We start from the raw sequence: 17627 nt of genomic DNA, 5'->3' as shown, positions 1-17627 counted from the left end.
TATCTTTAAGTCTATCTTTACACCCCAGTGATTTGAGATCCAGCCTTTGTCACAAAGAATTCTGGACTGTCAACTCCATCCCACTGGTCCACTATCCATTCACGCGTAATTAACACACTATTTAATGGAGGATGTTTGAATGTCTGGTAGAGCTTTCTCCACACAGTTTTTCTTTTCCAGTATTTTCCTGGCTATTGGTACATGTTTATTTTTCCATACAAACTTTCACATCAACTTGTCCTAACTTTATTAAATAGTTGTTAGTATTTTCAATGGCATTACAGTGAGTTTATAAGTTCTTTAGGGAAGAACTGACATCTTTATAACTCTAAGTCACAGAATTTGAGAGCCACCCAGGCGCCCCATGTATATTAATTTTAAATCTTAACTACTTTTCTGAATTGCTTTATTGTTTGAGTTAACTTATCATTGATTGTCTGGAATTTTCCAAATATACTATCATATCATCTCCAAACTGAAGGTTTTACTTCTGCCCACCCATTCTCATGCCTCCAATAGATTTCTCTAGTCTAACTGCGGAGGCTAATACCTATTATACAATGTTAAACAACAGCAGAAATAGTGGGCATCCTAGCCTTGTTCAAAATCTTGTTGGAAATGACTCTAGTGTTTCTCCATTAAATAGGATACTGGCTTTGGGACCAAAGTATATACATTTCTGATTATATTCTTTTTTTTTTAATTTTTTAAAAGATTTTTTTTTTTTTAAAGATTTTATTTATTTATTTGACAGAGAGAGATCACAGGTAGGAAGAGAGGCAGGCAGAGAGAGAGAGGAGGAAGCAGGCTCCCTGCTGAGCAGAGAGCCCGATGCGGGACTCGATCCCAGGACCTTGAGATCATGACCTGAGCCGAAGGCAGCGGCTTAACCCACTGAGCCACCCAGGCGCCCCTAAAAGATTTTATTTTTATTTGACAGAGATCACAAGTAGGTAGAGAGGCAGGCAGAGAGAGAGAGAGAGGGAAGCAGGCTCCCTGCTGCGCGGAGAGCCCGATGCGGGACTCGATCCCAGGACCCTGAGATCATGACCTGAGCCGAAGGCAGCGGCTTAACCCACTGAGCCACCCAGGTGCTCCTTTTCTGATTATATTCTTTTTTTTTTTTTTTTTTTTAAAGATTTTATTTATTTATTTGTCAGAGAGAGAGAGAGTGAGAGCGAGCACAGGCAGACAGAGTGGAAGGCAGAGGCAGAGGGAGAAGCAGGCTCCCTGTGGAGCAAGGAGCCCGATGTGGGACTCGATCCCAGGACGCTGGGATCATGACCTGAGCCGAAAGCAGCTGCTTAACCAACTGAGCCACCCAGGCGTCCCCTCTGATTATATTCTTTAAAGAAGAAGAACAAATGAATAGTTTCTCAATATAACAAAATGCATAAATTATGCCAAAATCCAATACCATGTTTAATGATGAATATGTGGAAGCATTCCCATAAAAGACTGAAGAAGCAAGAATCCCCCATATTTAACATTTTCCCCCAAAACTATTAAAAGATTTAGTCTACTGAAGGAAATATTAGTATTAGAAAGGCAAAAGCACCATTATTTGCAAATGATGTACTCAGTGGCTTGGAATACCCAAGATAACAGAACTCTGATACAAACAATGAAAATATCCAGTGAGCTGCTTAGTGTGAAAGTAACTTTACTTGAAATGTACATCTGACCTGTAGGAGGCTTGGCCTCACAATGGGGTACTACCTAGGTGAGATTTTCTCTACTATACACAATACAGGTCCAAAAACTTGTTCTTCTGCCTATATTAAAAACTGGTCAAGTTTAAAAACTTGGTATTGATTTATACTAACTAAATACAGAGAAGATAATCGAATAACCATAATAATTTGCTAATTTACAGAGAAAAACATAAATGCCAAAAAAATACAGATTTTAATCTTAAATTCTGATGTGCATTACGGTATAGCCCCCTATGAAGGGACTGTAACAGTAAAATATATCTTCCCTATACCATAACTACCCTCCATTAATAAAAAGAGTCTAAAAGGTAAGTATATATCATTGCATGTTCTTTTTTTTTTTTTTTTAAGATTTTATTTTATTTGAGAGAGAGAGAGAGCATGAGGGGGAGAAAGTCAGAGGGAGAAGCAGGCTCCCTGTGGAGCTGGGAGCCCGAGGCAGGACTCGATCCCAGGCCTCCAAGATCATGACCCAAGCAGAAGGCAGTAGCTCAACCAACTGAGCCACCCAGGCGCCCCACCATTGCATGTTCTGATGGCCAATAATTCCTCTCACAGAATCTAAGACAGTAAGTCTGTTCTGAATAGGGTATGGTATGGGAAGTGACTTGTTTCTTTCTAACTATTCAAATAATGCTGTTGATACTTGATTTATATCAGTACTTGGTGACTTTTTTGGTTTATTGTTCTTTCCATCACAACATACTTCATTTTAACATGTATCATTTCTCTCTGAAAACAGAAACTATAAATCAACAAATATATATAATAAAGGTTATATACACAGTATAAGGGCCTTAGCTCACTGAGGTATATAAACAGTAAAGCATCTTCATTAAATCTGAAATTCCCAATGTTATAATTAATCCTACAGTTTTGGTACTTGATTTCTCCTCTGAACTGAATATTGTTGTGCAAACTACATATTAGCCCATGTTGTTGAAAGTTAAGAGAGTGATAACCTTTGAGGAAAAGGACCGTAAGAGTAATTCGGAGGGAGCATGATGGATGATTTCTGAATTGCTAGTAATTTTTGTTATGGTGATTCTATAGGTATACTCACTTTCTAAGAATGCATACCTGAGATTTCTGTGTGCTTTCCTGTTTATATCTTAATACTTGAGTCAAGAGTTAATTTTTAAAAATAAGCAGAAAGTCAAAACAAAACAAAAACAAACCACACAAAAAGACCTCCTACATTCCAAATAAAGTACGGTTTCTTTGGAAGCATGCTGTATTACACTTAGGGTCTCTCTGTTGAAAACAGTAACAAAAAACTTATCTTCAGAGCCCTAAAGTCATTCAGCTTGATAAGATGCTCACACAATTTGGTAACTATGGAAAAGCAAATTCACATCATCTATTTTAACTTTTTCTGTGTGCGCGCATTCTAAAGTCAAAAGGGAGGGGCTCTTGGGTGGCTCAGTTGGTTAAGTCTGTCTTGGGCTGGGGTCATGATCACAGGGTTCTGGCATCAAGCCCTGCACTGGTCTCTCCGCTCGGCGGCAAGTCTGCTTCTCCCTCTCCCTCTGTGATCTCTCTTGCTTTCACTCTCTCTCAAGTAATAAATAAAAATCTTTAAAAAATAAAAATAATAAAAATAAATGAAGTAGAAAGGGAAGCTTACATGTGCTATACCAACTGTCATGTGTATTCGATTCTCTCTACCATTTCTCATCCTCTTTTTCTTGCTTTCTCTTATTCTTAGACAGCTACTTCATATGGATATGATACATCTGTAAGTCGTATAAACTAGAAGAGAAAAACAACAATTCTATCCTACTGAAACTGCAACAACCTCACCCAGATGCTGTGGGCACGTGGATCGACTCAAACTCCTCACATGAACTCCTACTTCTCCCTCGGGACTGGGACTTACTCTTCACCCGACCTCCCTAGAGCCGAGAAATTCCCTCAGGCCAAAACTCTGGCCAAAAATCCCCCCAGGCCAAACACTAGGACTCCATTCCCTTGACACCCAGCCCCACCCATATGACCCCAGGTTCCACCTCTGGGTGGGGCCTCCACCTCTCTCCTCTTCCCAGCTCCGTCCCGGGGCTATAACCCTACGCGGTACTCCTAAGCCCCAGCAAGAATCACTGCAAAGACTGGCTACCTTCTCCTCTTCTCTCTTCCCCAGCCCAATTCATCTTTCATTCCGTCACCAGACTAAACCCCCACCCCCCAGGGATAACTCTGAGCATGGCACACTTGCTTAAAAAAACACTCAATGGCCTTTCCCTGCGTTCTGCATGAAGTCCAAGCCTGGCTTTATATTACTACAGAGAATTTCCATAAACAACCACGAAAGTAGCCCTCTTTTCTAGCCAACATCAAAGTTATTTTAGCCACTAGAAGAGGAAATATACTGTAAGTTACGCAAAGCAAGACAAACTGAAAAAAAAGGGGTGAGGGGGAGGAGGGAATTCCAATTCAACCTGTTTTTCTGAACAAGGCATAAACATGACTATCCTTCAAGATGGAAGAACCAAAGAATAGTCAGAAGCAAATAAATAAATAAATAAATAAATAAATCCATCCAGAGTTGGAAAATGGTCACAGGCAAACAGGAACGTCGCCTCCCTGAATGTAAATCTAAATCTAGTCCCTAAGCTGCAAAGGCTGAAGGGAATTAGAAGAAACACCATTGCTATATGTGAGCCATTTCTCAGACTCTCGGTGAGCCTGACTCTTGTTTTCCTGACTACAGTATATTTAGGTCATTCTCTGTAAGAAAACACTTAGGACAGATACTGTAACAAGGCTACTACCTCTGATCAGTTTTGTTTTGTTTTGTTTTAAGGAATTTAAAGTATAAAGAAAAACAAAATAACAATATAAAGACTGATGTTCCCTGATCAAGTAATATTTTACCCTCATGACAAGTTTGAAAACATCCTCCCATAACAAGAAGAAAAATCCCCTAGAAGTAATGATTCGACTGGTACTAATTCAGTGTTCACAGCCACTTTACAGAACATAATCACTGTGAATAACAAAAAACAACTGCATCTCTACAGAGCGTATTTTACTCGCAACATGAAAATCACTAAAATGATTAACTACAGATACACATATAACATAATACAAGGAGACGGTTTAAAAATTAGGTAAATTAAATGCAGTAAAGTCTAGAGCAGGGATGGCAAATAGATCTCTTGCACATCAGCTCCAAAGAATGATGACTGAGCTCCGCACTTGGCCAGCTCTGCTTGGGCACACAGGCGAGAGGACCCACTGCAACAGTCACGCTGCTCAGAGGTGTGTGAAGTGTGAGTAAGAACACTCAGATCACGTATTTGCCATCCCTGGGCCACTGTGCTGGAAATAATCTCCAAGAACACACAATCACACAGTTACTTACTGCTTCAACAGAGTTACACTCCCGTCTGGTTTCTAAATAACGTAGTGCTCGCTTTTCCTCTTCTTTTAATTTAGCATCTGCCTGCCCAGAAGCAAAATAGCAATCATTTTTTAAGAATATCAAGAGAAGAGCTCAAATTATCACATATACTAAGTTCTGACTTACATATTTCATATAATTCTGTACACCATTTTGTTGTAAATACGAGGGTGCCTGTGTTCTATAAAATCTCTCTGTTGAATCCAAGTATGCCTTCTCAAAATTGTCCCTATAAATTTGAAGCTTATCCTCAGGATTAGAACAAAGGTTAACTGAAAAACAGAAAATAAAATTTTACTCTAATTATGCTTCAAATCAGTATTTTGAGTACAATAAATGAAGTAACAAATAGTAAGGAGTCATTATGTTGTGCAAGGCACTCTGATCAAGCTCAAGAGAACATAAATCATGCAAGAGAAAATCCTTCTCTGTAAGAGACTTATAAAGGTTTAGTGCACAAGGCACTAAAGTGATAGTACAGGCAACATGGGCTACGGTATTTCTGAACAGGAGGGAGAGTGACTTCCAACGAGATGATCAAGAAACCATTCATAGCCAGGATGGGATGTGAGATGAGTCTTAAGGAAAAACTAGCACTCACACAGAAGCTAGTATAGTTACTAAGTATTGGGAAGTACAAGATCACAAGGCCAAGTTAAGGTAAAACGACCAGGTTGTCTGAGAGGAAAGCAAGGTGGAATGGGAAGTTAGGAGTGGCTGCGGAGAGCTGCAGCTCTCAGGCTAAGTGACCCGATTTCAGCGTCGCGTGCCACGAATGGTAAGAAAAATACTAACAATATATATGTACTTAAAAATTAATCTTGTAAACAGTTTATGGGTTAAATGATAGCAGTAAGATCACTAGAAGAAGATTGTTTCAAAAGTCCAGAAACATACACAGTATAAACAGTGGTAGCTGAAATCAGAAGGAATAAATTTCAACAACACAGCTAACAAAAGCCTACAGACTTTGATACCTAAAGAAACATGGGGCAACAGAGAGAGCCAATCAGAGATAGCTGAAGGTTCATTAATACAACAAATTCCTACTGAGGCATACTCTGTGCCCATGCTCTACGTTCAGTAAAGCTACAGTGTCAACAACACCAGTTAGCTAAAGTATGATGACAGGGAGTTATCAGTCCCGGGAAGCAGTGCGAGAGAGGCCTGACCCAGTCTGGGGATCAGGAAAGGCCTCTGCCAGCAAACAGGGTGAGGATGACCTACAAGGAAAGCTGGAGGACAAGTATTCTCAGGGAAATTAGTGTATCTGATTTACAGACCAAATGAGAATATCATGGTCAGAAATGGAAAAGTTCACAGAGGAATGTGTACATGGAATAAACGAACTTCCTGAAAATGTAAGTACAAAACCAGTTACCACCTTTTCTGAGCTACTGATTCAAATCTACATTTCTCTAATTTAGGTCACTAAAAGGATTCACCAGCCAGGAAATAAGTGAAATGGAGAAAACCAGTATTAACCACACAAATATGGATTTTTCTGTATTTTCTTGGAGAGATTTAATACGTTCTCCGGGCTCTTAAAAGCACCTAGCACTAAAAGTAGATGTGACTATTTGAGAGCACACATAATTCCAAACGTACTGTTCTACAATGGTCTTGGAATTTTCATAAAAAAATTATGATCATAAAAGTTCAGAACATACCATAGGATTCTCTTACTCCAATGACCAGCTGAGAATCAAAAGCTTCTCCTAATCTTTCTGCATGTACCAGCTTCATTGCACTATCTTGGAGTCTGTTTTTTATATTTGAAAAGATGGACTCATTCCATGTATCAAGCATGAGCTAGGAAAAAAAGAAATATGCAATCATCTCAATTATTAATATACCAGACACATACAGACACAAAAAAATTTAACTATAAACACTAAAAAAGGAAATCTAACTCTTTAGTTTATATTCACTTGAATGCTTGAGGGAACTAGTGTATTTAAGTTTGGTAAGAAACACATGGTAAGGGGCGCCTGGGTGACTCAGTGGGTTAAAGCCTCTGCCTTCGGCTCAGGTCATGATCTCAGGGTCCTGGGATCGAGCCCCGCATCGGGCTCTCTGCTCGGCAGGGAGCCTGCTTCCCACCCCTCTGCCTACCTGTGATCTCTGTCTGTCAAATAAATAAATAAAATCTTAAAAAAAAAAGAAAGAAAGAAACACACGGTAACTGTTAGAGAGCACAAATTTCAAAACCAACGTAACTGGACTTGAACTTTAGCTCTGCTACTCATTTACTAGGTTTCCCCTCTGTAAAATAGGACAGATAATAATACAAATTTCAAGTGGTTTTGTAAAAATTAAATATAGCAAAACATGGAAAAGGTTACCTCTCCTACAGTTAGAGGGTTAAATTTCAGTACTACTGGTGTTTGGAATGCTCACGTACATGTTTGTATAAACAAATAATAAATGCCAAAAGCACCAAATGAAAACCTGCGTGGTACTGGACGTTAAAAAAAAATACAAATCCACCTGACAGATGTTCAGTTTAAATGATGGCGTTTATATACACATCCACATGTATTATTATTCCAAGAAACTGTGTCAGATACAGAAACTGTATTAATGACAACAGCATCCGCACAAATGATGACATGAGCAGGTATGTGACAGTCACTACGCACCCAGGACTGCTCTAAGGACTTTCCACACGTAACTCATTTAATCTTCAAACCGATAAAGAGGTACTGTTATCTCCCTTTTTAGAAATGTAGTGGGGTGCTGAGAGGAAAGCAAGCTTCCCCACACTTATACAGCTCATAAATGGCAACACTGGGATGCAAATCCAACAGGTCTGGTCCCATCATTAAGTGATGCTGATTCCTGTGACCAGTAGGGAATGGTATAAATTAAAAGAGTAACAGAAAAACAAGAGAGGACAAGATTAAGGAACTGCAAATTAAAAAGCACCCAGAAGTGTTTTCTTTTTCTTTTTTTGTGAGGAGGGGGATAATGCCTCACACTGCAGTCATTTCTGCCACCAGAGGACCCCTGGGTGTCTAAATTCACAACATCCCTGTCCACATCAGCACGAAGTTTAGAGCTGGGGAGGGGCAGGAATGCCTACGCCACTATTTGAACACCTGCTTTGTTGCCATAACCAGCATAGCAAGTAGCAAGTTGCTTAAAGTTCAAGAGGCATTTTTCACTTTTTTACTTTTCAAATCTACGTTTGCACTTCATTCTCAGAAGCATGAAATCATATGAGAATTGAAGACAGAGAGTTTAGGTCATTACTGATTGAAGAGTTGAAAAGAACACCTGAGATTCTACTTTCAAAGCTGAGTTCTTTCCATTAAATCACAAGGAGTTATTGGACACAGAGCTTCTAACTAGAAACCACGCAAAAATATGGAAATAAACACAGTACATAATAGTTCATGATAACCCTAATCAAGTAAAAAGGAGATCATGAAAGTAACAGTTTAGCCACAATTAAACACAAAGATACAAGAAGGTAACCTAATGAGAGACTTTGGAAAGAGGGAAAAAAGTAATCTACAGGAAGGAAACAGTACAAAGGAGAAGAAGGAAACAGAATGCTGAAGACAGAGCCAGGAAAAGGAGAAGCAAGGTGGTAGTGTGTGAGGACACAGACCCACGTGATGTAATGCAGGAGGAGTGTGGCTAAACGTGGACGGGACAGAGTCAGTGGTATTCTGTAAAATCCAGCAGCAGTCGAGAAGGGATTTATACATCAAGTAGAAAAAACCACTGAAAGTCTGAATTACTTTCTAAAGTTTAAAATCACCCTCTTTCTGAAGAATATTAGGGTCAAAAGTGCAAAAGTTAACTTACTTTTCGAACAATACTGTCTTCTACAGTTGATTTTTTATTGCTGCCCTGTTTACCCATTAAAGTAATCTCCAGCTGACAGAAAGGCTTCGGTAAAATATCGCACTGTGTAAAGAATTTTCGCCATTCAACAATGTATGCCTTTAGCAAAGCTGTATCGTCTTGATGGCTCAGTACTCGCTGGAAAAAAAAAGAAAAGAATTGTATGAACTTCAAACATATACAGGTAGGTGCTTGAAAGAATAACAGAATCTACTCATGCTATAAATACATTTATTGTACAAACTATATTATATCCAAGAGAAATTAAAACACATATATACCCAAGAAAAATAAAAACATGTTCACAAAGACTTACTTTGACAATCATGTTGGTACATACATAAAATCATAATATACACATGAAACTAAAGAAATGTTTTATGTCAACTTTATCTCAATAAAAAAACCTCCTAAAACCCTATATCCCTTAAGCTATCACGTTTTTATCCTCCCATAAATACCAATTCCCATCATCCCCTCCCTGGCCCCAGTGACCACTAATTTACTTTCAGTGTTTATACACTTGCTTGTTCCAGACTTCCACATGAATGGAAACATGTAATATGCAGATATTTTTGTTCTAAGATTTTATTTATTTATTTATTTATTTAGTGGGGGGCAGGGAGGGATGGAAGGAGCACATGTACATGAGCAGGGGCAGAGGGAGAGAGGTAATACCAAGCCCACCATTAGCTTAGTGCAGAGCCCTACCCAGGGCTTGCTCCTACCCTGAGATCAAGACCTGAGCTGAGATCAAGAATCAGAAGCTTAACTGACTAAGGCACCCAGGTGCCCCTATAAAATACAGACATTTAAAATTGGCGTCTTTCATTTCACAGTTTCAAGGGTCTCTCAAGTCCTAGGATGTATCAATACTTTATTCCTTTTATGGCTGAACACTATACCATTTTATAGATACACCACACTTTGTTTATCTATTGTGTCCACTGATAGACTTGTGGGTTGTTTCCTGCCATTGGTTATCATGAAAAATGCTGCTATAAATACCTACATCCCAAAAGAAGTTCATAAAAAAACCTGTCCATAGTCAGCAAGAAAAAAGTGAGGACTCAAATAAACAATATCAGAAATGAAATAGGAGCCATTAGAACTGCTAACACAGAAATACAAAGGACTGGAGCTCTGGGCTGCCTCAGCTGGTAGAGCACACAACTCTTTCTCTTTCTTTCTTTCTTTCTTTTTTTTTTTTTTTAAAGATTTTATCTATTTGAGAGAGAAAACAAAGAGTATGAGTTGAGGGGAGGGGCAGGGGGAGAGGGAGATGCAGACTTCCCTGCTGAACAGGGAGTGCAATGTGGGCCTTAATCCCAGGACCATGGGATCATGACCTGACTCGAAGTCAGATGCTTAATCAACTGAGCCACCCAGACACCCCAAGCATACAACTCTTGATCTCAGGTTTGTGAATTCAAGCCCCACTTTGGGTGTGGAGCCTAACCTACAAAAACAACAACAGCAACAACAACAACAACAAAGGTTCATAAGAAACACCTACAAACAATTATCTGGCAACATATTTGACAACATAGAAGAAAGAGATAAATTCCATGAAACATACTCCTACTAAGAACTAAATCAGGAAGAAACAGAAAACCTGAACAGACCAATTACAAGCAAGGAGATTGAATCAGTAATGAAAAACCTCCCAACAAACTATATTCCAGGACAAAATGGCAACGACAGTGAATTCTATCAAACATTTAAAGAGAAGTAATACCAATCCCTCTCAAACTCTTCCGAAAAACAGAAGAGGAGCAAACACTTCCAAACTCATTTAAGAAGTCAGTATTATCCTGATACCAAAATCAGATAAGGATGGCACAAAAGAAGAAAATTATAGGTCAATATCCCTAAAGAACACAGATGCAAAACTTCTCAACAAAATATTAGGAAACCAACTCAGCAGACATTGAAAGACCATATATCATGAGCAAGTGGGATTTATTCCAGGGATACAAGCTTGGTTAGTTCAACATCCACAAGCGAATCCATGTGAAACACCACAGCAACAAAGCAAAGTAAAAAAAGCATGTGATCATCACAAATAGACGCAGAAAGAGTATTTGATAAAATGCAACATGTATTTTCAATAAGAACTCTTAAAAAGTGGGATAAAGGGAATATACCTCAACATAATAAAAGCAATATATGACAAACCACAGCTAAAATGAAAGTCTAAGATCAGCAACAGGACAAGAATGCTACTCCCACCACTTCCATGCAACACAGTACTGGAACAGCAATCAGATAAGAAAAAGTAAAGACATCCAAGTCAAAAAGGAAGAAGTTTAAAAAAAAAAAAAGTGAAACCATCATTATTTGCAAATAACATAAGATAGAGAAAATGATGATGAGTTTACCAAAAAGCTGTGAGAAAAAACGAATTTAGTAAAAATGAATGATACAAAATCAATATACAAAAATCTGTTGCATTTCTATACACTTAAACTATCAAAAAGAAAAATTTTAAAAACAATCCCATTTACAACTGCATCAAAAAGAATAAAATACGGGTACCTGGGTGACTCAGTCAGTCCCATGTTGGGTGTAGAGATTGCTTAAATAAATAAACTTTAAAAAAATTTAATTAGCAAATGTCAAAAGTCAATGTGATATTTTAAAATTATTTCTGGAAGTCCTACAGCAGAAAATAGGATATTCTCTAAATCTTAAACTTAATCTAAGATACAGAACTTACTGCCTGTGCTTGCTTGATAAACTCAAGAATATCTTCTTTTAAAGCCTGATGAATTTTTGCTGGACCTTTATCATCCCAGAGACAGACCGCATGCACATCCCTGTAAAAATAAAGCAGGTAAACAGAAATGAACACTAGACCAAGAACAAAGACAAAACTCCCAGCAAGTTCTGTAGGAATACAGTTTCCGAGGACCATGCTGCACCCAGCTGAGTGGAGAATTCATCCATAAGAACCACAAGTTCTTTGTTAAGTTATCTGATACACAAATTTGTTTCTACTTTTATTTTACTTTCTTTGTCATTGTTTTCCTCCTTAAATCTCTGCTTACTGTTTATCTTTAATTATAAACGCATCCTTCTGTCTTTAAATCCCACACCCCACGGTTAACCACTATAAATTAGTTTCTCATGTAAAGTATAAATTGTTTTATTTCTTTACATTATTTTAATTTTTTACAATATATGTAAACTATTCTCTTTAAAAAGAATCAGTCATTTAAACAGCAAATCTCTTAACTTCCCCCATACATTTGTTATTTGTTATATTTGCACATGAACTACTACTGTATCTCCTTTATTTAAAACAAAACAAAAAAACAAAAGCTCTCCTAAACTGAGATAAAAAACCTCTGAACTTACGGAGTTGACAGTAGAGATATTTATTTAACAGTAATACAACATATTCAAAAACTAATTTCTTAATTATCAAGTTACAGAGTGGGTGAACTCCTAACAAAAGGATAGAGTCTTATTATCGAGGATGCTTTTATTAAAAAAATGCTCCCCAGTGACTCATACAGTACCTAATGGGACCCCTGCTATTAAAAAAATGCCTAAGAAATCAAAATAAGAGATCTCTGGAATCGTAACATTGTAACAACAGCCAAATAGTTTAAGTCCGGATTCTCAGGGACATCGTTATAAGTCAGTGTCTGCATATTATTCATTTGAACTTGCTTTTGTCTCTGGTTAAATTGAACTTTCAGCTTAAGAGTGGTATCTCTGCTCACTGCCTAGTACGCAGCGAACAAAAATATTTGCTAAATAACGACACAATACATAACATGTGATTGCTTACTATGTGCCAGTTACTATTCTAAGCTGTTTTAATTCATTTAAAACACATTCATTTAAACTCCCTTCACCACAACTCTGAAGGGAGTACTATTTTTATCACCATTTTACAGATGGGGAGACTGAGGCAAATAAAGGCTAAGGAACATTCCTAAGTTACAAAGCCAGTATGTGGTGGAACTGGGACAGCTCAGCTGGCGTCCAGAGGAGCAGGGCAGGTGGGACTCACAAAACCATTCCCCCAAATTTACTCCTGCACTTCTCCAAACCAACCTTTCCACAAACAGTAGCCAAAGTGAGGCTCTGAAACAAATCACATCCTATTCACTCTCTGTATAAAAGCTCCAATGGCTTCCCACCAACCTGTGAGTCAACTACACAGCGGGCAGCTGACACCCCTGCAATCTCAGCTCATGACTAAAGGAATCCAGAGGTTTGAAGAACATGACACAAAAACAGGCTGCCTGTAATTCAGTGTACGGCTCCCATGCATAGAAACACAAGATGGTTCTGGAACCCAGGCAGGGTGAGAGCTGGAAGGGGGGCGTTCCCTGAAAGAGCTGGTTTCCTGAGCTTCATCTCAAAGAACAAGCAGGAGTTTGTCAGGCAAAGGTATGAGGGCATGAGGGAAGGAGATTTTATGGAGAACCAGGAGCACGAGTACAAAACTGTGGCTCGCCGTGCCGCAGGCAGGGAATCGGCATGCTCTGCGTGTGAAGAGGGGAGTGGTAAGCAAGAAATGGAGCACACTAACCCTTCCCCCCTACACACCACATTCAGTCACAGTCCTGCTGTGTCCATCCCTAAAAGTCTCTCCAGTTCGGACATGGGCATCCACTACGACTACCAGAGTCCCCATCACCACCGCCTCTCACTTTAACAAACACAGGCTGGGCGCCTGGGTGGCTCAGTGGGTTAAGCGACCGCCTTCGGCTCAGGTCATGATCCTGGAATCCTGGGATCGAGTCCCGCATCGGGCTCCCAGCTGCATGGGGAGTCTGTTTCTCCCTCTGACCCTCTGACCGTCTCCCCTCTCATGTGCTCTCTCACATAAATAAAATCTTAAAACAAACAACAAACACCCCCCCCCACGCACAGGCACTGACCACACACCATGGGGCAGGCATTTTGCAGAGTGACTCAGGTCCGTGTAGGGCTCGCCAGAAGCGGAGGGGATTAGACAGGCAAGAGATTTATGGAGGGAAATGGAGGTGAGGGAAAATGGGAAGTGTACTGTGAGAAGCCCACAAAACCAGCCTGATCGCCGTAGGGCCGAACAGAAAGGACAGCCGGGTATGAAGAGCGTCAGGCCGTCAGGCAGTTCTAAGAAAACGTGGTAATGCTATTACTGGGGGTTTTGGGGCAAAAGTCATGCAGCAGAGGAGTCTGATGCCACTCTGAAATAGGGCCACCCTGGAAGCCATGCCACACTCCAAGTACCGCCAGGTATGCATGTCAGAAGGGTTAAAAGGCGGCTTGAATCCCGTAAGACAAGAGGACATGGCGTGGTGAAGAACGCGGGATCCATCCCCCCGGGGCAGTTCTGGTCATGAGTGACTTGGCACAATCAACCTGGAAGTTGAGAAAATTTCTCCAGGTACTCCGAGGTGTTGCTACATCAGGAAAGAACGCCCTCACTACATTCAATCTTATTCAAAACACAATGCTACTCACCATCGCACAAAAGACCCGAGTCTCCTGGTCAATCTTCACACACATTTTGAAACATTTTATAATAACATACCTGAGGAACGGATTACGGTGATACCCCATGGTAACGGGTTAATAAACACCCTCTGGTCATACCTCTGTGCTCCTCTCCCTGATCCTATTCTCTGCCACCCTCCCCAGAAGTAGAGTGAACCTGTTATTATTTGTCAAGTTTTACAACAGACTATGAGAATTTCTCAACTTCACAGAAATTGTATCTAACACGGGTATATGGGTGGCTCACTCAGAAAGCGTCTGACTCTTAAGATGGGTGTGGAGCCTGGTTAAGATTCTCTCTCTCCTGGTGGGCGCCTCAATGGCTCAGTGCGTTAAGCCTCTGCCTTAGGTTCAGGTCATGATCTCAAGGTCCTGGGATCCCTGGGATCAAAGCTGCTTCGGGCTCCCCACTATGCAGGGAGCTTGCTTCTCCCTCTCCCTGCCATTCCCCCTGAGTGTGCTCTCTGTCAAATAAAAAAATGTTTAAAGATTTTTATTTATTTATTTGACAGACAGAGATCACAAGTAGGCAGAGGCAGGCAGAGAGAGAGGGGGAAGCAGGCTCCCCGCTGAGCAGAGAGTCCGATGTGGGGCTCGATCCCAGGACCCTGAGCCAAAGGCAGAGGCTTTATCCCACTGAGCCACCCAGGCGCCCCTCTCCTTCTCTTTTTTTTTTTTTTTTTTAAAGATTTTATTTATTTATTTGACAGAGAGAGACCACAAGCAGGCAAAGAGGCAGGCAGAGAGAGAGAGAGGAGGAAGCAGCCTCCCTGCCAAGCAGAGAGCCCGATGCGGGACCAGATCCCAGGACCCCGAGATCATGACCTGAGCCGAAAGCAGAGGCTTAACCCACTGAGCCACCCAGGCACCCCCCCCCTTAAGAAAAAAGAAAGAAAGAAATTGTATCAAATAATAGTTTTTTTGAGTGATTTTTTTCACTCAACATTGCTTCTGGTATTTACCCATAATAGGTGCATGTAGTTCTAGGTCCTGTACTTAATCTGTTATATCAAATGATCAAATGGCATTTTAATATAAAGGGAAGGAATAATAGCAAGCAATAAATGTATGAAATTAAATCTGAATGGTTAAAAATACATTCCCTTGGAATATATGACCAAGGTGCTTTTATTTATTTATTTAAAGATTTCATTTATTTGAGAGAGCGAGCATGAGAGGGAGCAAGCAAGCAAGCAGGAGCGGGGTGGGGGGAGCAGGCAGAAGGAGAGGCAGGCTCCCCACTGAGCAGGGAGCCTGAGCTGGGGCTCAATCCCAGGACACTGCGATGACCTGAGCCAAAGGTAGATGCTAAATCAACTGAGCCACCCAGTCACCCCAACCAAAGTGCTTTTTAAAAAAAGGGCATGTTGTAAGCGAATTTCTTTTTAACTCCTCAACTATATTAGAAAAATAAGGAAGGGGGGAGGGTGGGAAAGCAAAAAAGTAAAGGTTTTTCAAAGGTTTTTTTTTTTTTTTTTTTTTTAAATTTAACAGACAGAGATCACAAGCAGGCAGAGAGAGAGAGGAGGAAGTAGGCTCCCCGCTGAGCAAAGAGCCTGATGCAGGGCTTGATCCTAGGACCCCAGGACCAAGACCTGAGCCGAAGGCAGAGGCTTAACCCACTGAGCCACCCAGGCGCCCCATGGTTCTTCAAAGGTTTTAAGGCAACAGAGAGAAGGGTTGGGAGAAGGGTTGGGTACAAAGAAGGATACAAAGAAGGTAAAAGAGAAAAGTGTAACCCTGGTATAAAAAAACAGGTATTTTGCTTTTGAGTAATAGTAACACTATTTGCCTCTGATGCAGAGTGAGAAAAAGGAACATAACCACTAATGGAAGTGAACTTTCAGATTAACAAAAATAACAAAAACAAAAAATGAAGAAACAAGAATATCTACTAAGTGATAAAGTTAGAGAAGTAATAAAACAAGAAAATCAGTCGTAGCATTAAATATGAACTCGAAAAATTTTCCCATTAAAAGACAGTATGTCCATCAAAAGGACCACTTATACGAGGTACCTAGAATAGACAAACTCACAGTGGCAAAGAGCTTCGATCTTCTGTGTGGGACGATGCAGACATTCCAAAAGATGGATAATGATGATGCTGGCACTATACTGTGAATGTACTCAATGCCAATAAATTGTAAAATGCCACTGAACTGGTTGAAGTGGTACATTTTGTGTAATGTACAATTAAAAAGGAAAAAGGACAGTGTATCTTAAAAGATACTAAGCAAACACAAACCAAACTAAAGCAGGATGACAATACTAGTATCATCCGAGGAGGAACTTTAGGTTAAAAGATCTAGAGAAAAGAAATATTATATAATGATAAAAAGCATTATCTATGAAGATAGATCCAACTATTTATATTACTTTTGCTAACCCTAACCCTAACCCTAACCCTCTGCCTTCAGCTCAGGTCATGATCCCAGGGTCCTGGGATCGAGCCCCACATCGGGCTTTCTGCTCTGCAGGGAGCCTGCTTCCTCCTCTCTCTCTGCCTGCCTCTCTGCCTACTTGTGATCTCTGTCAGATAAATAAAGAAAAAAATTAAAAAAAAAAATAATAATAATTAAGAATGAAAGAACTTGATACAAATACAACAGAATACTTAAAACATCTTCACTTATATCAGTTAGGATACATTTAGCTAAAACATGAAATTCAATCAACAGAGGCTCCAACTATTATGTTATTTTTCTGAAATAACTAGAAGTCTAGACGTAGGAAGCGGCTAGCATCTGGAAATAAACTGAGAAAAGCATGTGTCTCTCTCTACTCTGCCACTTTAGCACGTTAGCCTCTAAAACGTGGACTGCGCCAGGCACATTAGTTTAATTCATCTGAAAAGCAAAACCTATCTCAGAAGCCCTCCTGTAAACCTATTTGTTGGAACTGTATCACATGGTGACAAAACAGCAAGGGAAGCCGAAGAAGTGAATATTACAATACGCAGCTGCACGTAAAGTATATAAGGCACATAAAGCCAGGAATGGGTGTTAGTCAGCAGCGTCTGCCCCAAGATCTCTTACCATCTGAAAAGCTAGACAAAAAAAAAAAATTAAGGACAAAGAAGAATTTAAAAATACAATCAGTAGAGGCCCCCAGGTGGCTCAGGGGATTAAGCGTTTGCCTTCTGCTCAGGTCAC

The 17627-nt window shown here is 39.9% G+C and overlaps 1 protein-coding gene across 1 annotated transcript in view; it reads right to left on the bottom strand.

Annotated features, from left to right (window-relative positions):
* Nucleotides 1–17627, bottom strand: part of CUL5 (cullin 5) — a 91650-nt gene that overhangs the window by 40746 nt on the left and 33277 nt on the right. Inside the window, exons 3-7 of the mRNA XM_032359275.1 lie at nt 11693–11792; nt 8935–9111; nt 6789–6930; nt 5245–5390; nt 5080–5160 (exon numbers count right to left, since the gene is read on the bottom strand). Coding sequence (XP_032215166.1) covers nt 5080–5160; nt 5245–5390; nt 6789–6930; nt 8935–9111; nt 11693–11792 — 646 coding nt within the window. The remainder of the gene's footprint in view (nt 1–5079; nt 5161–5244; nt 5391–6788; nt 6931–8934; nt 9112–11692; nt 11793–17627) is intronic.

Source organism: Mustela erminea, chromosome 9 (assembly GCF_009829155.1).
Source record: "Mustela erminea isolate mMusErm1 chromosome 9, mMusErm1.Pri, whole genome shotgun sequence".
In the NCBI taxonomy this organism is placed as follows: domain Eukaryota; kingdom Metazoa; phylum Chordata; class Mammalia; order Carnivora; family Mustelidae; genus Mustela; species Mustela erminea.
The sequence above is the reverse complement of the archived record's forward strand: the minus strand, read 5'-3'. Positions and strand labels throughout refer to the sequence as shown.